Raw genomic sequence first — 23,450 nt, 5'->3', positions numbered from 1 at the left:
ATGCTGGAGCTAACGTAAGCTTGATATCTCTGTCCACCTTCAAAATAAGTTTCACATATGATGTGAGCTGGCCTTTTCCATTTTTAGAAGTTCATGATTCCATTTCTTACATTTTTAATTTTTCCCTTTCTTCTGGTTCTGCTTTTTTCTGATATAATTTCTGTGCTCTTTCTTTCTCCCCCTCTCTCCATCTCTCTCTTCCCCCTCTCTCCATCTCTCTCTCGCTCCATCTCTCTTTCCCCCTCTCTCCATCTCTCTCTTCCCCCTCTCTCCATCTCTCTCTCTCTCCATCCCCCCCTCTGTCTCTAGGAGTCAGGATTCTTTATACAGTAGTCACAGCGCTGCGCTGCTCTTCCTTCTTCTCTGCACTCTGGATGAAAAGCGATCCTTTTCCCGTCCTTTCTCAGTGCTGCCTATTTGGACTAGACAACTCAGAGAAGAACCAGAGATCATCTGAGGGTCAAACCTGGATCCACACAGAAGAGTGACTCTGCAGGAGACAAAAGTCTGGACTGGACAGACTTTCTGGACAGAAAAGTCAAGAATAAAGCTTTTCTAAATTCCAGCTGATGTTCTGTGAGCGGATCCTCAGCTGACCAGTTAGTTTCTGGGAATCGTCTCCAAACTTAGATGAAAACCTCAAGGTATGAATTAAGCCACGTTGCAGGGTAGAACAGATGTACAGCCTGACTGTCACTGAAGATTTGCTGCACATATGCGTCCTGTACCGACATAGCAGATCACAGATGTTGTAAAGGGGACTTTGCATCCTTCTAGATTTGACTGTGGAGGTATTTTGGACGGACCAGACTTCCACAACTGCGCTCGGACTCAGCAGCGGCGTGAGCGCCGTCTCCTTTCCGCCATGATGTCTCAGTCGGACAGAAGAGGAGCAGCGGTCGGGGTCGCAGAGGGACAGAGGATGCGCTGATCTGGATCCACCGAGGAGGGCAGACGGGGATTGTCTTTTTCCGTCCATGGAGGGGGGTCTGCTGCTCGGCGTGCCTCCGCCACTCTAGATTTGTGCACAAAAGCGGTTGATGTAGATTCTTTCTGCACCTTTTTTATTCCTTCGCGTCTTATAAGACGGCGCGTCCCAAAAAACTGCCGGTAAGGTTCACAAATGTATTTCACGCCCTGCGAGTGTTGCAGCGCTTCTATATGTTGCATTTATACGCACGCGTCACATTCCGTATGCGCGCCTCTGAGCCTCTGTTTTATCTGTTCAGACAGAAGCAGAAGTCCAATTTCCTTGTAATCGCAAAGGCTACTCTCCTCTTCATCTGGTCTCTCCATCACTCACAACGTGCGTGCGTGCGTGCGAGGTCAGAGACCAAATCTGCCAGAGTATTCTTCCGCCGCACGGACGAGCGAGAGAAAGTCCGTCAACCTCTCTGGTAAGATGCGAACCAACCCGGGCTTCACTGCAGCCCCACCAAGTTGACTTTAAATGTAGAAGCTCGCTGTCATGTTCCGCTGAACGGAGACGCACTCCGCGATCTCTTCGATCTCCTCGATCCCTTCACGCTCAGGTCCATTGGAACCTCTTCGGCAAGAGTCAGAAATTCTGCACGGGAGGCGCAATTTGGCGTTTAAATTTCAACTACGAGTTACTCTTTGGTATTAAAGGTTTTACAGTTGATTTTTTAAATTTATGTACACAAGCGATGCTATCGTGCACGCACGCAAGCCCACGGTACATAAAAACACAATTAATTCATGCAAACGTTTTGATTTCGAAACTGTAGTATTTGTAATAAATATTACAATTATTAAAGCGGTCTGAACCTGTAGAAAGCCATTTTTGCTGCATCCCCCCATCATTATGACCTTAGTTTGTTTTTCTGGATCTATATGGAGTTTTTTTTTAGCATTTTCTTGTGAAAATCTATATCCATATAAAATACAAAGAAACTGGGTCCATAAGTTGACCTGCTCCGCTTGCTGCGCACCATTGTTCTTGGTCATGTGATCCAACATGCTGTCCTGTCCTGGGGTTGAGGCTTGGCCCCTTCATGACCAGATGCTGTTGTTTCAATGATGAGGTGAAAGGTTCGAGGACATCATGTTTGGACTAAAGTATAATAAGACTAAACATTTCCCCAACGCAGCTGATTAAACTCTTTAAAATTCCAATTACATCATCATATAGGAGAAAAAGAATGGGATGAAGAATGAAGCATAGCTCACACATGTCAAACAAGAATAAAATGCACACCAATCAATCCATCAATCAATCAATCAATCAGTCAATCAATCATCTTTATTTATATCGCATCTTTTACAATCAAAATTGTTTCAAGGCGCTTTCCAGAATCCCAGGGCCTGACCCCAGACAAGCAACAGTGGCAAGGAAAAACTCCCCTTTAACAGGAAGAAACCTTGAGCAGGACCAGGCTCATGTAGGGGGACCCTCCTGCTGATGGGGGGGTGGGTAGAGAGAGAGAGGAGAAGGGGGAGGAGAAGGGGGAGGACAGGTATAGGAGAGAATAGGCAGAGATCAGGAAAATACATTAATTATAACACATGCTTATAACACAGATGAACTTCTGTCCCAACACCTGAGCTGTACAGTGTGCAAAACTCTGGCTTATTCACTCTGAGCCTGGCTGGACCCAAATTTAATTTTGGGCATTGTTCAAATGAGCTCCCTGATCAGGTAACTCAGTTAGCACAGTTTGGGGGCTCCGTTAGCATATGTTGTATGTGCACCACTTACCACTGTGCTGCTGTCTGCTTTGGCTCTGTCTGGCTTTAGTTTTTGCCACTAGAAGGCGGATAACTTCTCTTCATTTTCCTCCTGTTTGTTTACATAAGACGCACCGGCGCTACTTGGCAGAAGGAGCCAGAGGAGGGGAGTGGGGCCTCTTGAGGGACTTGTGCACGGAGCGACCACTGTCATTGCACACGCAACACATTGTCACTGCTCCATAGAGATTGAAAGGTTGTCAGACCTCTAGTGCCCCCTTCTGGCCCAGGGCCCTAAGTGTTTGCCTGCTTTGCTTGTCGACACAAAGTGCCTCTGAATACCACAGCAACAATGAAACCACGATGGAGACTCAGACCAACTGTGTTCAATAGAGGCACCTAAAGATAACGCACACTGCGTTACAATGAGACAATGTGTGCTACATATCCTGCACCGGGTGATACTAAACCACAAACCTTGGACAGAAATCCTTTTACACTGTAGAGTGACAGCTTCCACAGGAAGCTTAGAGCATGCAGGGACTGCCAGGCAGCTGAAAAGGGGCATAAATTGGGGGCGTTAGTGGCAATTATTCATCACATCCTTTAAACTTCTGACAGGACAAACAGTGTCCAATCAAGTCTAGTACTAATAAGGTGGCTTTGTGCGTGAAAGGGATTTTTCACTGCTTTTATTTTGAAAAGCCACACTGAAAGTGATGTGCTAAGTTACGCAGTTTTGACTAATGAATGAAGAACTTTATACAGCACGTCAATCAGTTGGACTCTCCTGCCAAATTATATATGGTTCGATGTGATATATGAAGAAGGCAAGAGCTCTGCTCCTCGAGCTGAGATTCAGCCATGTTCTGTCATCACACTGACGCTGTCACATGTTCCCCAAGCATGTGACACCGTGGTGGATCCTAGAATGGGTGAGCTGGCCAGATCCTGTTGTAGCAACACATCCCCCATCCTTCCACATCCATGCTTGCAGTGGGTATGATGTTCTCTTTCTGAAACATCGTATTTAGTTTGCTCAAAATATTTTCTCTCCTTCCTCTGTGGCCGACATCAGACTCAGCCTTCATGTATTTCTTCAAGAGCAAAGGTCTCTTCCTCGCACACCTTCCATGGATGTTACTCTCTCTGATTCAAGAGTCTTTTATCAAATCAAATCAAATCAATCTTTATTTATATAGCGTCTTATACAATCAAAATTGTTTCAAGGCACTTTCCAGAATCCCAGGGCCTAACCCCAGACAAGCAACAGTGGCAAGGAAAAACTCCCCTTTAACAGGAAGAAACCTTGAGCAGGACCAGGCTCATGTAGGGGGACCCTCCTGCTGATGGCCGGCTGGGTAAAGAGAGAGGAGAGGAGAGGAGAGGAGAGGAGAGGAGAGGAGAGGAGAGGAGAGGAGAGGAGAGGAGAAGGAGAGGAGTGGAGAAGGAGAAGGAGGGGGAAGAGGAGAGGAGAGGAGAGGAGAGGAGGGGAGAAGGAGAAGGAGAAGGAGAGGAGAGGAGAGGAGAGCCCCCCATTCTACTCCTAGAAACTCTGGGAACCACAAGTAGACCAGCATTCTGAGAGCGGAGCGGTCTATTGGGCTGGTAAGGTATCACTAGCTCCTCCAGGTAGGATGGAGCTAGGCCTCTGAGGACCTTGTAGGTCAGAAGAAGTATTTTAAAAGTTATTCTAAATTTGACAGGCAGCCAATGAAGAGATGCCAGTACAGGAGTTATGTGATCTGTTTTGTCAATACCTGTCAGAACTCTGGCTGCAGCATTTTGGATCAACTGGAGGCTTCTTAAAGAGTTGTTTGGACACCCTGATAATAAAGAATTACAATAGTCCAGCCTGGAAGTAACAAATGCATGGACTAACTTTTCAGCATCATGCCGCGTCAGTAGCTTCCTGATCTTTGAGATGTTCCTCGGGTGAAAAATGGCACTTCTAGAGACTAATTTAATGTGTGAGTTGAAGGAGATATTTTGATCAAAAGTTACTCCTAGATTCCTCACAGAGAGACTAGATGTTAATGAGATACCATCTAGAGTGATCATGTGATCTAATCTATCCCTGAGAGGTTCAGGACCAAACACCATGACCTCAGTTTTTCCTGAGTTAAGGAGGAGGAAATTTGAAGACATCCAGGACTTTATTTCTTTAAGACAGGTCTGGAGCTTCACTAACTTCTCTGTCTCCTCTGGTTTCATGGATAAATAAAGCTGAGTGTCATCAGCATAACAATGAAAATTTATCCCATGCTGCTGAATAATGTTCCCTAAGGGAAGCATGTACAAGGTGAAGAGGATTGGTCCAAGTACAGAACCTTGAGGAACCCCATGGCTAACCCTACTGTATGAGGAGGGAACACCATGGACATGAGCAAACTGGTATCTATCAAATAAATATGATCTAAACCAGTTTAGTGCTGTCCCTTTAATCCCAATCACATGTTCCAGTCTATGTAACAGGATGCTGTGATCAACTGTATCAAAAGCAGCACTGAGGTCCAGCAGAACCAGCATAGAGACCAGTCCATGATCTGAAGCTATGAGAAGATCATTAGTAACTTTAAGAAGTGCTGTTTCTGTGCTGTGATGAGCTCTAATGCCTGACTGAAACATCTCAAACAGGCTGTTCCTCTGCAGGTGCTCCAGTAACTGAGTCACCACCACCTTCTCAAGAACTTTAGAGATAAAAGGAAGGTTGGATATCGGCCTATAATTTGCTAATACGTCAGGATCAGCTTGTGGTCTTCTCTCGGGGTAAATTACTTGGACGGGCAGATGTGGGCATGTTGGCAATGGCTGTTATCCAGACAGTCAGACAGAACTTCTTTTGAGAACTTTTTAAATCATTTAGAAGATTCAGAAACTACAAGCAGGGTAGTGAAGGACCCAATTGTAACACAACAGGCTTCACATGCTTTAATAAAATTCTTCCTTGTCAGTTCTTTTGATCTCACGTACTTGAGTAAACACAGATGCTCACACAGGGAAGATAGCAGGGTGAAAAGAAGATGAGTGGACTCAAAGTCTTTTGACGAGACCTGGAGGTCAGGGTCTGAGGGCAGTCTAGGTACTGAAGGGTGACAAGCTGGGAGCCCGTGCTACCAGTGAGCGTGCAAAGAGGAGGGTGGCCAATGTCACGACCCTCATCAGACTGCATTAATCTACGGATGAGGATTCATCCATGGACTATGGATGTAGAATAGTAGGAAATGGGGGTGGGTGAGAGGTGTGGTATGCCCTGGACAAGTTGACAGCTCATTGAAGAATATTTATATTATAGTGAATTTATTAATCTGAATAATCAAATGCATAAGATTCCCTCTTCACTTGCCTCATAGAGGGTCCACTGTATTCCTGCCCCACATGTGGAGGCGGGGCAGGAAGGAGAGCGGGCTTCGTACTTTAGAGGAATGCTTTATTTGCAATACAATTTGATGTTGCAGTGAAATTTCGAGGCCTTGCAATTATCCATGATGGCCAAAAATAGAAACAGTTTCCCCCATATAGTATTTAATACCAGTCATACCAGTTGCTTGTTAGGGGGGTCAGGCCCTGGGATTCTGTAAAGCACCTAGAAACAATTTTGACTGTAACAGACGCTATATAAATAAATAAAGAGTAAAAGATAAAGTAAAACCAGTAATACCAGTATGCTGATCATCGAAACAGTAATTTTCACATTAGGAATTGAACACTTCCTTTTTGATGGCTGTCCTAGTTGTAAAGGAAAACATCTTTATCTGTCAAACATTTGTGGCGGAGGGAGTCTTGATGTGTCACTCATGCACAGCTTAAACCAGCTCTGCTCAGATGTGGACTTTGGCGTCTTCACATATGACAGAAGGTTGGAAACCCAGTGGTGAAACGTCCTCCTCTTCCACACCAGGTGGTGATATGCATCTTTTCAACAGGTTATACATCATAAACAAGTGGTGGCAGAGCGGCATTTAGAACAGAGACAGATATTGTACAGCTTTCTTGATCTAGTAGCTAATGTACACATTACTTACAGTGTATGCTAACACTGGCATTCCTGAATGGTTTTGATCGTGGGTCACACACCAGTGTGGGGGTGTGGAGCAGGAGCACAGGCCTTGTCTAGTTTAACTCTAATTAGGGCGTAAACATGGCGGAATGTGTCATTGGGTGAGAGCGAGAAGCTCTTGAGAGCAGCATTTGATAGTAATGGTGAGACCGTAGGCATGTTGTTGTTGTTGTTGACCCAATGACCTTGGGAGTGTGTTCATGCACGTTTAGATTCAAGTATTTCTGAAGGTCAGAGCAGGTCATGTGATGCTCTCAGACTGGAACACAAAGGTCATTTGTTGGTTCATTGCTTTGCTCAATCCAGTTTCCCAGTGAAACAAAGCCTGGCCCTCCAAGAGGAAACATGGTCTTTCTTTCCTTCCACAGATGTTTTCTATCTGCACCCTCTGTTCTCTTCTACTTGATACATATATGAGATTCTATTCTAAAGTTTATATTGATCCGTCTGTGTAGAAACCTTCACATGGCCTGCCATACGTGCAGTAACAAGACATGTCCAGCATGTGCGGCTGCCAAATGTTGCAGAACCATCTTCTTCCTGTCAGGATCAGTTCAACACATTTTATTTTCAGTGCTGTATAGTAGATAAGAGTAAGACAGGAGGCTGATTGCATTTGATCTACACAAATTGTGAAAACACAATTATTGTTAATATTTCATTCATTTACCGTTAATGTCGATTAAAAGCTGAGTCCCAGTGGGATTCTGCTGCCCCTGTCAGAACCAGTTAGGCAAGACTCCAATGTAAAAGCCAAGACCGACAGATCGAAAAGTTCAAATGTTTTATTAATTAAGTCCAGGAATTCCAAATGAGCAGACAGAATCAGGCCAGTAATCTAAGCAGGAATCATGCAACATGCAGGACGAGACAGGAGGGCCGACGTTGGACACTTTAACAAAAGAGAGTCGGGCAAAAGGGAAAGAGAAGCTTGTTCAGACACGAGCTGAACAACAGGCTTCCCTTCTTCTTCCCTTCAATAATATGAAGACACTTGATATGTGCAAAATTGGCTCGTTGCGCTAAAAATGCCGTTTTCAAGTTTAAGTGAATGCAGCCCAACGCGCCAACGCCCTGTCCTTGAAGGTTCTCCACTCAATACAGAGGCAGGTGGTGGACCACAATTTGTCTGCTGGTCTCTAATGATGTTATAGGCTGAGTCTAACCCATGGTGCCTACACGCACGTGCTTGCTTGGTATATTAAAGTTATTGAACTTGGTGACCTGTTGACCTCCATCCTGCACTCGGGCTCAGTCTGATATGTCTTACAAACTTCTGGTATATTGTGAGGAGCTGCATCACTGAAGTCCCTGAATTGTCTAATGCTAAGTGGATCGCACATCTTGCTCATTTGACAGGCGCACTCGTGCATGTACCTGGTTAGTAGATCAGCGCTGTGCGCTCTATCAAAGTTTACCGCGCTTTTGTACACACAAAGGTTTTATAGACCAAACCCTCCATCTCTCCTGCCAGACCTCCCAAAGCCACAGCATTTCATATCAGCTGAAGGCTTCTGAAAGAATTGTTTGGTTGGACATCTGATTAACAAGGAGTGACTGCATGGATGACCTTTTGGGCAGTCATTATACTAATCTTAGCAGTGCAAATAAAAGGCCTTTTCATGTGTGAGTTAATGGACAGATCTTAGCCAAAATTTAGGCCGAGCTTCTTCACCGTCAATCTGGAGGCCAATGAAGTAGTATCTCCATTAGATCTCAATCTAGAACTTTGTGTCTTCAAAACACTTGAAGTTTCAATATTTGCTCTGTCACCTGTGTAACAATACAAGTGTATTTCATGCCACCATTCAATGTTTCATAAGGGAAGCCTGTGAAAAGGACTGGTCCAAGTACAGAACCTTGTGGGACACTATGACTATCTCGACTGTATGAAGACGACATTGCCTACATTCCCATTCTAGAACCTCTCTGACAAGGAGGATTGAAACCAGCCTCGTACTGTCTCTTTGATCCCATTCACACGTTCCAGGCTTTGGAAGGACATACTATGATCAGTCACAGCATTGAGGTCCAGCAGAACAACTGTAGAGATCAGGCCATGCTCTCATTGTATTTGAAGCCATAAGAAGGTTGTTAAGGACTTTAACAGAACTCTAAAACAGGTCTGGAACATCAAGAACTTTACAGATTTAAGGGAGATTAGCCCATAAATTGCTCATGGATGTGGCTCAGGTGAAGGACCTTGAGATGTGGTCTGACTGGTCAACAGGACCTCTGTGGGCAGATTAAAACAGACTCTTTCTGATTTGTCTACATCAGAAACCTATCAAACCTCTTCACCGGGGATCAGCTTGATCACCTCATGCAGGGCTAAAACTTCTCTGCAGAAGCTGAAAAGCTCAGAACCATAGAAGAAAGAAATATAGAGAAAACCTGCAGAACAATGCTCCTCCATCTGAGAAGATGTGGTTTCGGTCAAAACAATGACTATCATTCAATAGAAAGAGGTGATACAACTGATGAACACGAGAAGGTGAAAATTCCTCCTGAACTTTAAATCAGAGACAGTAAAAAAGGTTATATCAAACCACCTTCCTGTTCATTTCTACGGGAATATATTTAGCCTTGTGTCCATACTGTTTTTATAGGACACAAAGGGAAGATTGTGATGAAACATGTTCATACACACTGTGTGTGTGTGTGTGTGTGTGTGTATGTATTTCTAGAGGCAGAATTATAGTCGAGCATAAAGCTGTTTATGTAAACATTCATCTTTTGTGGACATTTATGGGGGCTAAACTGATAGATAGACTATACACACACACACACACACACGAGACATTAATATTAGTCCCATCTCCCTTAATAGATTGGCTAGCACATATGCTACATGCAGGAAAGCAAGGCTGTGTAATTCCATTTGCATGTCCACATCCTGCTGGGATGAATTGGTTCTGAGGTTGGTTCTATAATCACATTTAGTCAAAATGTAGAAAATGCTGATCCAGCATTTGAACAGTTTGTGCACAGTTTGTGCACTGAGTGGAGCTGCTAGGAGTGTGTGCATGTGAGTGGATAGAATTGTTGCTTTTTAATCTCTTTCCAAGTGCTAATGCAATTTTTCAGTTTTCCGGGTCACTTTTGACTTTGCAGCTATAAAAGAACTGCTACTCACTTGAAGAGACAACAGCAGTGGCTTACAATTGACTTTGAACCAGGCAACAATGTTTTATTCTATAAAAGACATCATTCTTCTGTAACTAGGACACGCTGCCGTGTTTGTTGGGGTATTGAGGTGGGATGGAGGTCAGCATTGAAGGTAGTTTGGGTTAATGATGAAGTCAGGGTGAAAGGACACCTCTACTGGGCCAGCTGAACACCTTCGGGCTCTACTGCTGGCCCAAGAGCCCTGCTCCCTGGTAATAACCAAAGCAGGTGTGTGCAGAGGAGCCCATCTATGGCTCTTGGACCTGGCACCATCCCTGGTCATCCCTGTTCTAAAAGTGCTTGCAGACCAGCTGGCAGATGTCTTCTCCAACATGCTTGAACACTTTACTGCTGCGGTAAAGTCCACCATGGCCCATGATGGATGCTTGGATGGCTGCCATCCATGCTCATCATCAAGTGCTCTGAGCGGTCAGTCAAACATCCCTGAACTCCTCAGTCTCACTGGATTCACTAAATTTTAGATAGCGAGTCAACTGGCTCCTCAGGGACGTCATCACCCTCACAACGACTTCAGTGAGAAGGACACAATGGTGTGTGCACGTGTGCGTGCATGTGTGCGTATCAGTGAGAGACAGAGACAGACATTTAGCTCAAACAGATTCATTTTTTTCCTGCCAAGCTTTTAATTTCATTCAACAGAAGCTACCTGAAGGAACACGCTATCATCATGTGGACATCACTGTCATTAGTTATGGTGGTCCATATGAGTCCACACCTGTTGGTGCAGCATTAGTCTCAGCACACCAGACGGCGTCCAAGACAGTCAAAATGAGAATATTCCGTCAGCCTGCAGGAACGTTGCTTCTTAATTTGGCAGCGGAAGCTGAAACTGTCTTGGGCTACAGCTGTGGTCATTGTGGGCCAGGTTCTGGATCACTTTCAGCCAGACGGTCTGTGCCACCCTGTTTTCCACTTCAGTCCCTGTGAGACTAAATGTTGACGTGGCATTTCAAATGCTGCTGTTGTCGCTGGAGATGGCAGCAACTGTTCAGCATCGCTGAATGTCAGTGCTGCGGTGGTGCAGCGGGAGGCTGTAATTCACCTGCTCAATGAGCCACTGATGCAGCACAGCAAATCATTTCTATGTCTTTGCTATAAGGTCAAACCAAAGAGGATGGCAAGTTTAGCACATCTGCAACAGAATCACAAATTGGAAGAACTGGCAGTAAATTGGGGTTCATGAAATTGGCCTGTGTAATTGATTATGCTTCCTTGTCCCAGCACCATTCTAATTATTCATGTTACAAACATGTCTACTCTCCTGCTCTGATGTTTGAACTGGTGTAATCTGACATCAGTTTAATTTTCCTCATTGGTTTCTAAGTTGCATCTATATAAGTAACAGAAAATATTAATATGCATTTTCAAGGACTCAAAATCTCTCTCTGTCTCTTCATTGTGTTCATTAAAACTTTGAATTAATCTGTTGCTTACGGATTCTATGGATCCACAAGGTTGGAAAGAGTCACTGTTGGTGTCCATTCTGCTGTGTGGATGCTAAAGAAGCACTAGCTAACTGATGCTAACAAACCACCAATTATTGCTCTATCTTGGTTTGATCGTAAAAGCCTCGCTCTATCCTCTGGATGAGTTTCAAGCTGTTTGAAGCAAAGGCACTTCTAATTGTTTACTGTTGTAGCCTTTTACCAGTTTTAGCCAGCTGGGTTGGCAGCAGCTTCATGGAAGGAAGTTGTAAGACAGGGAGGAAAGGGACGCAGATGTGGAACGATAAACCTCTGCTGCTAAGTGAGCAAAGCAAAACGTGCAGTGCCACCGTGCCTGGCTGGGAACCTAAGGCCCCCCCAACTACGAGGCAGGGACCTTGAGCATCCGGGTGCCCTTAATCTGGATGGACTGAACTGTGACTGCTGGACAGATGTGGCGACAGCACACTCAGAAGTTAAAACTCAGATGGAACATGAGCTTATGTCACAGTGACGTGGTCCAAAATCATATTTATTTCATTTGGAAAATTACGTTGACAGAATTGTTAAGACTCAGTTCATGTTTAATGGAATTTAACCAGAGATCTGTTTAAATTGGATGAATTAGCAAAACGTGTGTGGTCAGATTATTCCCATTTAGAGATAAATATAAGGTGTTAGGCAATGTATTATTTAATTACTGTAGTTCACTCAGGCAAGATGTACTTTAATAGTCAGCATATTTTAAGGGGGTGTTATTGATAAAAAAAAATGTAGTCTTTGGAAAAATGTATGGAATTTAAATGTTAATGTTTGCAATTTACAGTTCTGAAAACTGACCCCCTCCGCCCAAAAAAAGAAATTTGATGGTAAAAGATATTGGTACTGAAATATCGGTCATCACTTTACCTTACAATCGATAATTGAAAAACTTCACTGGCCAATCCCTAGTGTTGATGCTAATCTCACTGGCATTTGAGTCACAGTTCTTTCTTTGCTGTATGTAAAATTTTGTCCTTGGAGGGGATGCCTTCTCTTCTTTTCTGTCTGGAACAATTGCTGGGCAATTCTGGTCATTCATCCTGTCCTCAAACATAACGCTGAGCTCTAATGAGGTGGACAACATGAGGGCATGAGGAAAACAGCTGCCCTCATGCCAACAGACAAGAGTTGGGAACCATTTATTGACAGACAGTTGAGTTCTCCGTTCCACATCAGCAGACTCAAGCCAGTCCAGAATGGTCCACTTCAGGGTCCAGGAGCGACGGCATGCCTACAAGGTAAAGAAGATCCTACCGGTCATGCATCCCAGTAACTGGTGGACAGGGAGGGGAATGATGCGGTGGAGAAATCATGGGTTGCAGGGAACATCATGTTGGACAAAGATTATCACCTGGGACTTCCGCCATTCTCTCCTTCCATCCTGTGTTCAAGCGTCATGCTCCAGATTTTGTGCTTTGGATTAAAGTGTTTGGGTTTTGAAAAAATCAATTTGTTCACAAGGTACTGGCTGTCATTAAAATGGTTAAAGAGTTCCCTGTAGGAGCGCTCTTGACTTCACAGTCCTTTTGTTAGGAACGGCAGTCATGAACTGAACCCCAAAAAGTAGACACACACAGGATCGAGTAGATTTGAACTGATAAATCTTTACTGAAATCGTGGCAGCTGAACTCTCCATCAGAGCAGGCACAAATAGGCATCTGAATGGACAATCTGCAGGAACGAAACAGGAAACCAAAACATACGTGCAAGCCAGAGAGTTCAAGAGCCAGGCTGTGCCACAGAAGGTTGAACAACAGACTGGCAAAGACAGAAGCGTGGACCAGTCTTTTAAAACAGGAGGCAGGTGTAGATGGTTATCTGGAGATGAGTCGCAGGTGTGTAGATGAACCAGGAAGCAGCCCCACCCAGCCAAGGGAGGGGAGAGGAAAAACATTCTTAACACCTTATTGTTGAAGTTTTTTCCTCTGTTGAGCTGTTCTGACCTTTTCTGTACTCTGTTCTGATTCTTTAAGGTGCCGAGCAGAGAGATGAAGATGTTCTGCATCGTGTTCCTTCTCCTCACTCCAGGAGTGTGTGAGGATGATGATGATGATGATGTAAAGTACATCTCTAAGAGAAACTCTGGTAGGATGCCAGCTCTTGATATCACTTGGAATATTTCATTTGCTTTCAAAGCATTAATCTTTGTGTTTTATGTCCCCACTTTTCTATTCTGCTCTCTCTACTATTATCTTGCTATCATTCACTTTTGAACTGCACGTTTTTATCCTTGATGATGCAGTGACAAATTGTTGATGTTGAACCTAAAGTATGTGTTGCCTTGCAGCAGGAGAACTCATGGTGTTCTTCCTCGATGTTGCTTTGCTCATTTCTGTCTCAGTGGTCTGCTGGAGGTGAAACAATGGTGTGCACTTTGGTCCCGGAACAATTATGTCTGCTTATTTCTTGCTGAGGTTTAGTCAGAGTCTCCTGTTAAATGATAATGTATTTATTGACTGAATGTGTTCAGCTTTGCTCATCTTTAGAATCAGTCTCTCAGTTTAATTAGCTTTTTTTTTAATGCAGCATAAATGACACAGAGAACGTTTATTGTGGTGTTTACCTGTGGTATTGTAATAAAATACCACGATCAACTATATGTCCATGGTCTCATCCATCCAGATCATAGTAACCCAGTGAGTCTACTGGAGCATCAACTGAGCTATTGAAAGAAACTGGAACTTCTTTTAACAGTTCAGCTAAAGAAACCTAATGAAGTGCTCTATAAGTATATACGTTCTTTAGTCATTAATATATAAGTCATGGAGCTGTGACCACTGTGGAAAAGAGACATGAATACGCCCAGATTTTAAAGCTCGTTAGAGTCAACTTTGCAGGATTTGCATCTTTGTTGCTTTTACTTTGCAGTTGCTCATAATAATCTTTGAAACAAATTTCTCCTCCACATCTGCAGCAGCGGCAGCAGCAGAGATTTTTGTCCTCAAAATTAATTAGAAAAACATAGTTGTTAATATTCCACTGAGCCTTAATAACCCTCGCTTCCAATGCCTCCAAAACTGATAATTCGTACTTTTTGTTTTTTTCAAGTGGTGAATGAGTTGCCCATCAAAAAGTAGTCTAGGCATCATCAAAACTAATTTAGGTGTGTTTATGCTGTATAAAACAAAGTCCCCATGTGGGTGGACTTTTGTTCAGTATCAGTGGTGTCTGAGTACGGCACAACTATAAGTGAGGCTTTTATTGCACCGTTTCAAAGCCTCTAGAGCAGTGGTAGGATGGTATAAATATATATCAAAGTGTTAAGCACTTCACTGAATGTGACTGTGTGTGCGGGAGAGGTGTGCATAGATCAGTGATATGTTGAGGGTACAGCACAGAAATGTGGGCGACTGCGGCAGGGAGCCTAAAATAGATTTAAATAATTCCTTTCCTCAATTATAGTTGAATGCACAGATTTGGATCACACTCCCTCAATGACTATTGCCAGGCTGCTGTGTAGTTTTTTTTTACATGCCTGTGTCATCTGAGTGAAGTGAGTGGCAGGAGTCTTGGAATGTACAACCCCGATGGTCACTGCAAGAACGACTGATCAGTGGTCTAAGGCAGTGGTCCCCAACCACCGGGCCACGGTACCGGGCCGCACAAGAAATACATAAATATTTCCATTTTATGTATTAGCTGAGTCTGAATGATCTTTTGTTTTGAAAAACCTTTTGAGGAATGACCGGATTCTCTCGGTTACGTCTTACACGCTAAAATTGAACCCACAAGCGAGCAAAATGAGTAAGAAACAAACGTCTTTAAAAAATTTCTTTGCGAAAAAGAAAAGGCCCAATCAAGAGATAGAGAAGAGCCCACATCCGAGAAAAAGAAAGCTTTTTACAGACAATATCAGGAGTTCTACTTGAAATATGGACTTATCCCGGTAGGTGATTCCCGCATACCAAGCCCACTCTGCATAATTTGTGGCAACCAGCTCGCTAATGAGGCAATGAAGCCTTTAAAACTACTTCACCACTTGGAGACCCAGCACCCTAGTTTAAAAGACAAGCCCCTGGATTATTCTGAAAGGGAAAAAAAACGGGAACACAATGGGCAGAAAAAGATTATTGAGGGCCATCACATCAGTAAATGGGAATGCACTGAGAGCATCCAGTATTCTGGATTGGTCCAGTATTCTGGATTAAAGTCATGGCAGAATACCCTGAAATCGCCACCACAGCACTGAAAACCCGGTTGCCATTTCCGACATTCTATCTGTGTGAAGTGGGATTTTCTGCAGTGTCAGCAACCAAAACAAAACTGGGCATAAAACAGACTGGGCATAAGCAACACACTTCGGGTGTCATTGTCTCCCATCACTCCCAGATGGGACCGTCTCGTTGCAGAGAAACAAGCTCAGGGCTCCCATTGATTTGTCGTAATGGTGAGTTAAAATGTTGAAAATAAAATGTTCTTTATATATATTTTTTATATATTATATATTTTTGTGGCGTATCTGTATCTTATTTTGAAGGGATGTGAGATTAGTGCTTGTGAGTCTTCGCGGTCACACTTATCTGATAGTTCAACCCCACCCGGGCCACAGTAAAATCGTCAAACGTTGACTGGTCCGCGGTGATAAAAAGGTTGGGGATCATTGGTCTAAGGGATGGGACAGGACGACGTGCAGCAATGAACCTGCAGGGGTGAGAAACCTGTCAGTGGATCATCTTTGTGTACCCCAGCATCCTCAACCTACACAGACATAGATGGTAACATAAAATGATACCACCCTAAGTTCTAAATATAAGAATTCATGTGAGTAGAATTATGACTTGTGCTGCAGAATTACTGACTACTAGGGATGTAATAATACACTTACAACAGTAGGTCACCTAGACCTCATATGTTTCCACAGAGGGCACATCTTGTGATGGTCCAGTTGTTGGGATGGCCCGGTTAGTTTTTTCTCTGATAGCTAGAATTTTATCAGTGAAGAAGCTCATGAAGTCTTCACCACTAAGGGAAGAAGGGATACGTGGATCTAAAACACTGTGACTCTTGGTTAATTTGGACACGGTGCTGAAAAGAAACCTGGGGTTGTTCTGGTTTTCCTTAATTAAAGAAGAAAAATAAGCTCTTCTAGCCTTACGGAGGGCCTTTTTTATCAACTGCCAGACAGTCTTTCCAGGCTAAATGGTAGGTATATATTTTAAAAGAATACCACTTCCTTTCTAGTCTTCGTACTTTCTGCTTGAGGATCCTAATGTGTGAATTATACCAGGGGGCACACCTCCTCTGATTTACTATAGAATAATGGTGCATTCTTTCCAAGTATGAATTACAAAACTTTTTTAAAAGCATTTTGTCATAGTTTTTATGAGGGTGGATCTTAAACCAATAAGAAGAGCCTCAGTTTTGTCACTGAGGAGAACCAGAAGTTCATTTTCTGTCGGAAGTCACATAAAGAGAGGGTCGAGTGAGCAGAAAGATTGTGTGGTGCCTTGCAATGAGACTGAAGGTTAAATTCATGGAATAGGTGGCCGATGGCGAGGACATTGGACATTGTCAATAACAGTCATAATGTTTCAGCAACCTGTCAAACTTGAACTGACATCATCTGTAAATTAGTGTTTCTTGAAGGGTTGGCTCAGCTGGAGGCATAACACTGGCACTGACACGGCATAAGCAGTCAGGCCAACAAAACTAGTGACCTGTTCAGGTTGTACTGATGAGGAGTGTACTACCATCATGAATGAGATTGTAAAGCATTGTGAGACAAACGTTATAGCAAAGCAAAGGTCAGCAGAATGTTTACTTATGGCCTCAATTTACAATGACACGGTAGCTATGAATTTATATGACCTAGATCCAGAAGTGTTGTATCTGAATGCAATTGGCCATTTCACAAGGATGTGGCCAGAAAAATCCCTAGCCGGAACCCGAACCCTACCCCTGGGTCCCAAGGGCAAAAAACTCTATGCATATTATACATGGCTACAGTCCATACAGTACGTGTGGGGCCGAAATCCAAATCTGCAGTCAGTTTTCACTGACCAGCCACCAGCTCTGGAAGGGACTAGGATTGGTAGCTGGATAGTCCAGCATATTTTAGCATTACGTGCTACTAGCATTCACATGAGCAGAATGCTCTGAGAGCATGTGAAGAGCCCTTTGTAAACAACTGTGAGCGACTATTGTTGAGTTGGAGTACAAGTCTCCTCCTTCGCCACACCCTCAAATCAATATGGCCATTAGTTTAACCAGGCCTTAGGGTGAGACTCCCCCTCTTCACGATCACATAATGGAAACAGACAATGAGGCCCAAAGTGAAGAGGAGAAACTTTAACTATTGGATGTTAGAGATGCTCCTCGATGAAGTCAAGGCAAGAATATTCTTTTTGGAACGCTGCCTTCTGGAATTAATAATAAATGAAAGTGAATGGATGAGTGTGTGTGTGAGGTGGTGAATGCAGGAGGTTAGCACATTTGCTGAGATTTTTTTTAAAAAGTGGTCTGGCAAGTGGACGTGAAGTAGAGGACTCCTCTGACCTAATGAAAATGCTTCCCGTTTACTCAAACAAATTCATCTCCTGATGGTGCCTTTATATATACATGGCTCCTGGCCATGTCATGCTCCAAGTGTGGCCGCAGCTGTGGAGCTGCAGCCACAATAGGAGCCATAGCTCTGCACATGGTTCCATGAGGTTTGTCCTTAGGAACCTAAAGGAGCTGATGAACTTGTAGTCCTGAGCCACAAAAACTAGTCTCTCTAAACTGTACATTGCTAATGTGGCTCAGGAGTGGCCTTTCTGACATTCTGAAGTTTCCCAGCATCACCACTGAGGCTCGCCAACGGCTCCAAAGCACGAGAAATGTGCGTACATCAGCCACATGTTGGCATAGAGCATTGCACATTTCCGTTTCGTTTCATTCTTGATAAAACTTTTTTCTGCGTATGTCTCTTTGTGATTCATTTAGAGGGTTTTAGAGATTGATTCTCTAAAGAGAACAGGAGAGTTTGTTCTACATTATGTTTCTTACTGTCATTTTGGGGGTCATGTTGGGGTGGAGGGATTGTTGATGTTGGAGTAAAGGTTTTTGAAGGGAAAAATTGTCGTAGTTATTGAACTTTTAGTAGGTGTCACGGGCAGAAGCAGAACAGAAGCAGGGCAGGAGAAGACACAGGTGTGCCAGATTGGACTGAGGAGCACAGGGAAGAGACAGGTGTGTCAGGGTTAAGGTGTTGCAGACTGTGACGTAGGTGTCAATTTTGAACCCTAAATCAATACTCAGCCCGGGGGCAACCAAATGTGTCCCAAACACTCTGTTTGAATGTCCACCGGTGTAACGTTACAATCTGGGTGACAGTCGCCCGTCGTCCTGAGCGTGTCCTCCCTAACAACCACAGCTGCCTGTGCAGGAATCCACCATTCTCATTCTTGTTTCACCTGTGTGTGGCTGCCAGGACTGCCGTCAGGTACAGTCCAATGACGGAGTCCCAACGAAGCCGTCCCCGCATCTTCTCCCAGTAGAAAAGGCACTTGGTTCACAGGTAGCTTAGCATTAGCATTTAGATTAAAAGGAAGTCAAACTGGCCATTCAGAGCAAGGTGGTAAGGCTGGTGTGCGTGGCTGGTGTGCGCGGCTGGTGTGTGCGCGGCTGGTGTGTGTGCGGCTGGTGTGTGTGCCGCTGGTGTGTAGCTGAGCTAAATCCTTTATTTAAACCAAAGCACATTAGTAACGTTTCAGTTAGACATTAACCAGCTGCATAACAGGAGCATCATACGTTCCCCTTAAAGTCAAGCATACTGGTATCAGCAAGATTATTGGGCATTTAAAGGGTTTGGTACACTGGCACCACCAATAGTTCTTATGGGTTGATGAGGAAAAATTCAGGGCAACAAATATGCAAATAGAAAAATAACAACAACTGAACTGAAGAACCCTTCTGGAGAGAAGGCGAAACGTCTTCTAGGAAAATAACAGTTCAGTCGACACAGAAAAACTTTGGATAACTTTGACCTGGATGAATGTGAATCTACACAGATGACAACAAAAACAACAACAACAGTGCTGCGACTGCTGCATTATTTAATACTCCATTATTCTATCATAAAGCTGCAGAATCGGCAAAGAATGCTGATGGCTGTTTAGACAAACCGTTGTGTCTGCATTATTTTCTGGCCGGAAAATGAGGGAGGACGTCATAAGGAGAGCCAGGAGTCGGCTCTCACCTTGATTCCATTTTTTTTCCTTTTTTATGCTTTCATTGCTTTGTCTCGTGCTTTGTTTCACATTAATTTTATCCTCTTAGTTGCCGTAGGACATGTCCCTCTTTGGAGTGTCTGAGATTGTAATCTCAGCTGTCCGATTAAATCTCGTTGCCATATTGCTGAGTTTAAAATGGCCCATTGATGTTAATGAGTAAATGGTTCCTCCAAAGAATAATCAGCCTTGATTTTATCCTTGATCATACCACTGTAATCAGGGGGTGAAGAGCTCCTTTCAACTCCAACATGCTTCAGGGCTCGTTTCACTTCAAACTGTAGGTGAGACTAAAAATCCCCACTCACATATCAAAGCTCTGAGGCTAAAGCTGGTGTCCACACACAGCAGAGCTACATCTATGTGACTGAAATAAACTTAGACATCTGGAAAATGAGTAAGTTGGAATACTAGTTTCTTTACCTGCATTTGTGAAATGTTGTGACAGTGTGACTTTGTTATTCAAAGTTCAGATATGTCTTTTATTGATCAGTCTGGTTAAAGGTGGTGACTGTAGGTGATGAAAGGGAAGGAAAAGCCAATCTCTTGCAGTTTTAAGGGCAGCAGTGTATATCAGTCAGTCTAATTACACGAGGGGGACATTTTCCTTGCTGCTGCTGCTGCAGAGTTGTGTAATGACAGAGTTGCTCTGATAGGCCATTCAGCTGGGGCTGAACCTGTAATTAATGCTGTCACACGGGCTAAATTCAGGTCTTTTCATGCCTTCTTGCTCTCTGCAGGCATCATCTTTAGATATTGTAATGACAGTTCCCTTCCGCACAACGTTCTTGCACCACTTCCCATCCATGCAGTACTTTAATTTACTAATTTTCTTAATTTAAAATCTACAGCATTTGTGATTCAAGCTGCTTGATGCAGGTCCATGTCTATTTTTTTCCAATAAATATTTAAGATGGCTTTAATGCTCAGAGCTGTTTCCCTGTAGCATTTCGCTAAATGCATTTGTTTGCCCTCTACAATTTCATCTCTTTGTGTCCACACAGTGGATGGATGCATAGACTGGTCTGTGGATTTAAAGGAGTACCATGTTTTGGCTGGTGAGCCGGTTCGGGTGAAATGTGCACTCTTCTACAGCTACATCCGAACCAACTACTCTGCTGCAGCCAACACCAAGCTCCGCCTCATTTGGTACAAGAACAAAGGAGATGCAGAGGTAGTTTCCTACCAGTCTAACAGAGAGTGAACCAAAATGTAAATACTCAAACCCACAAAAATCTCAGATAAGAAACCTTTAGCTAGAACCAAGCGTAAATTGCCGTATTAAGGGTGTATTCAGGACTGTATAGAATGAAGGCTAAACTGGCACAGCAGTGTGACACAAAGTGGTTACCTCATTTTTGCATGAGGAGACCCTCCTACATGGTTAGTAGCACATCTGTTCGCCTTTAGGGCTTCATAAAGGTTTGCTTATGTAACTGCATGTAATTGAATGTTAATGTTTTTAGCCTAGTGAGGCTTAAAGTTATCACAGTTATTGAAATGGTATTTTGTCCATCTGATTTCCTTATGTAAAGAGCTCATTCACTGTGTTAAGTCTCTTTTCTCAGAATCCTGGCAGGACACTTTCATATGTGCTTTAGGATTATCTCTGTATTGTTTCCTTTAGGAGCCGATCATCTTCTCTGGTCACAGACTGAGCAAAGAAGATGACTCGCTGTGGTTCAGGTCTGCTGAGTTAGAAGATAATGGATTCTATACTTGCGTATTAAGGTAAAGTAATGATACAGGAAGGACTAGATCATTTTATTCCTTTATTATTTTACTGCCTTTTAAATTGGAGCACATTTTTAATGTTTTTCTTTCAAACAGGTTAAAATACTCCTTTGTTAACTCTTTAAATTAAATTTCAAAGTCAGTTTATCATTATAGTTTAAGAAACAAAAGAGGGATCAAGAAACAAAAAAGAATTCAATTAAATGTAAAGAAAATATAATTACCAACATAAAACAACTGCAGCTGAAGGATTTCTTTTCTTTTTATACATTCTTTATTTGTCCAAGTTATTGTCTTTAAATGGGCCTTTCAGTTTGCTTTTCTTTTCATTTCTTCACGAGTTGTTCCGTGGTTTAACTCCCTGAGTTCACCCACCATGAACTTTTGCATTTGTTCTCAGTTTTTTTTCACATGTCCATCTAACCTTTAGGCTGGATCTGTCCTCCCTCATTTGGAACAACTCTTGGATGAATGCTGCATATTTGTGATTGAATTTGATCCTTGAATTTGAGCGTTTTGAGTTTGAAAAGGGGTATGTTGCTTATTCATGATTTCCATTAGTTATGAGTCTTCTGGCTGTTTTCTGAAGGATCAATATTGGATCGGTGGTTGCCTTCCCACCACTATCTTCTCTATGGGAGTGTGAAGAGCAAGACCTCGTGACCTTATGTATCTGCAAATAAAATGATTTCCAGGATTTTGGAGACCTTAAAAAATATCCTTCAGATGCAAAATAAAGAGTCATTTTCCCAACACTGACCCTTGGGGAACCCCACGTTTGATCTTACACAGTGATGACTTTTCACTGTTTATCTGCACATGCTGGTAGCTGTTTCCTAGCTAGCTGGTTTCCAAGAATGTGCTAAACCTCTGATTCCATATGCTTGCAATTTATTCAACAACAATTTAGGATCAACAGTATCACAGTGCTAAGACCATTAGTGCTGTGAAGTGGTCCTGTTGGTTCTGTATCCATGTTCCTGCTCACAAAGTACATTGTGTTCAGTGAGAAAGTTGTTTAATCTTGAATGTCTGTTTTAGTATTTTAATGTGATGTACATATTTTTGAAACTGAAAGCAAAGAGATGGATGTGTGCTTTGAGAGAACTTTTGAGAGAACTGTATGTGCTATGTATTACATTTAACCAACATGCAATTGTGGGTGGATCCTGCATCAGCTGCATCCTGGCTGGTTTATGCCATCACAGGACAATGGTCCTGCAGCTAGCATGCAGTAATGTTTAAAGGAATGTTCATGTAAACAATCAACTAAGGACAATAAGCATTTTAAAGTGTTGCTCAACAAACTGACATCACATGGTTAGTTTCAATATTACATATTCAGTTGGAGTAAAAAGACCATTTAAATGGCTATAAACAAACAGCTCAAAATATATCATAGTTATCCAGGGTAGTTTTCTGTGTCAACTGGACTGTTTTTCTTCTCTTTTTAAGATGTTTCGCCTTCTATCCAGAAGGCTTCTTCAGTTCTGAACTCGCTGGGGAACAAGCTTGAAAATATAGCCCTTGTGGACCATTAGCATGCTAATGATCTGGGTGGCCACCTACTTTCAGTTGAGGTGTCTCCCCTTTGTCTGCTGGATCACATGGTGGTGAGTCACTGGGTCTCCTGGAATGGTGTGAATGTTTGTTTTGCTGTTGGAAAGAGTGGAGGACTGCATTGTATGTGGGTGATAGGAAGTGCCTTAGCCCACCACCTCTGTTCAAGGATGGTTTTTCCAATTTGACATGGCTTCCTTGACACCTCTCTCAAACCAACTGGCCAGTACCCGTACTTGGCTGTCCTCAAAGGAGTGCCCGCTCTCACACCTAAAGGAGAGCGGGCTTTATTTTAAAGCTCTGTCCCCAGCAAGTTCACAACTAAAGCCTTCTGGATAGAAGGTGAAACATCTTCAAAAGAGAAGAAAAACTGTCCAGTTGACACAGAAAACTACCTTGGACAGCTCAAAATACTTCACTATAAATGGCTTCTCAAATATTCTTCCTCTCATCACAAGTGTGTCATTTTCTCTTTTGGGGTTGCTTATACCTCTACTTACTTTATTATCATCTTTTGGCTCCTGATGTCTTCATCGTGAGCCC

At 43.1% G+C, this 23,450-nt stretch overlaps 1 protein-coding gene and 2 long non-coding RNA genes across 5 annotated transcripts in view; 1 reads left to right on the top strand and 2 right to left on the bottom strand.

The window, feature by feature from the left end:
- Nucleotides 1-308: 308 nt before the first annotated feature.
- The window catches only part of il1rapl2 (interleukin 1 receptor accessory protein-like 2), a 60,105-nt gene continuing 36,963 nt past the window's right edge, over nt 309-23,450 (top strand). The window contains exons 1-6 of one of the 3 annotated variants that reach the window (XM_057043919.1): nt 309-644; nt 778-1,110; nt 1,230-1,397; nt 13,377-13,488; nt 20,618-20,787; nt 21,241-21,344. In XM_057043919.1, the coding sequence (XP_056899899.1) occupies nt 13,392-13,488; nt 20,618-20,787; nt 21,241-21,344 (371 nt within the window). In that variant the 5' untranslated portion in view covers nt 309-644; nt 778-1,110; nt 1,230-1,397; nt 13,377-13,391. Of the gene's footprint in view, nt 1,111-1,229; nt 1,398-13,376; nt 13,489-20,617; nt 20,788-21,240; nt 21,345-23,450 lie in introns of all 3 variants that reach the window. The other 2 variants (XM_057043920.1, XM_057043921.1) reach the window with 2 other exon arrangements.
- On the bottom strand, nt 2,238-2,943 carry LOC130531812 (uncharacterized). Its single transcript, XR_008952204.1, has 2 exons — nt 2,720-2,943; nt 2,238-2,419 (listed from the first exon to the last, which is right to left on the bottom strand). It is a non-coding gene; the product is annotated as an uncharacterized LOC130531812 (long non-coding RNA).
- LOC130531810 (uncharacterized) lies at nt 12,526-13,288 on the bottom strand. The gene is made up of 2 exons (XR_008952202.1): nt 12,755-13,288; nt 12,526-12,634 (listed from the first exon to the last, which is right to left on the bottom strand). It is a non-coding gene; the product is annotated as an uncharacterized LOC130531810 (long non-coding RNA).

Source organism: Takifugu flavidus, chromosome 9 (assembly GCF_003711565.1).
Source record: "Takifugu flavidus isolate HTHZ2018 chromosome 9, ASM371156v2, whole genome shotgun sequence".
Classification (NCBI taxonomy): domain Eukaryota; kingdom Metazoa; phylum Chordata; class Actinopteri; order Tetraodontiformes; family Tetraodontidae; genus Takifugu; species Takifugu flavidus.
Note: the sequence above shows the minus strand (reverse complement) of the source record. Positions and strands in the feature narration are given on the sequence as shown.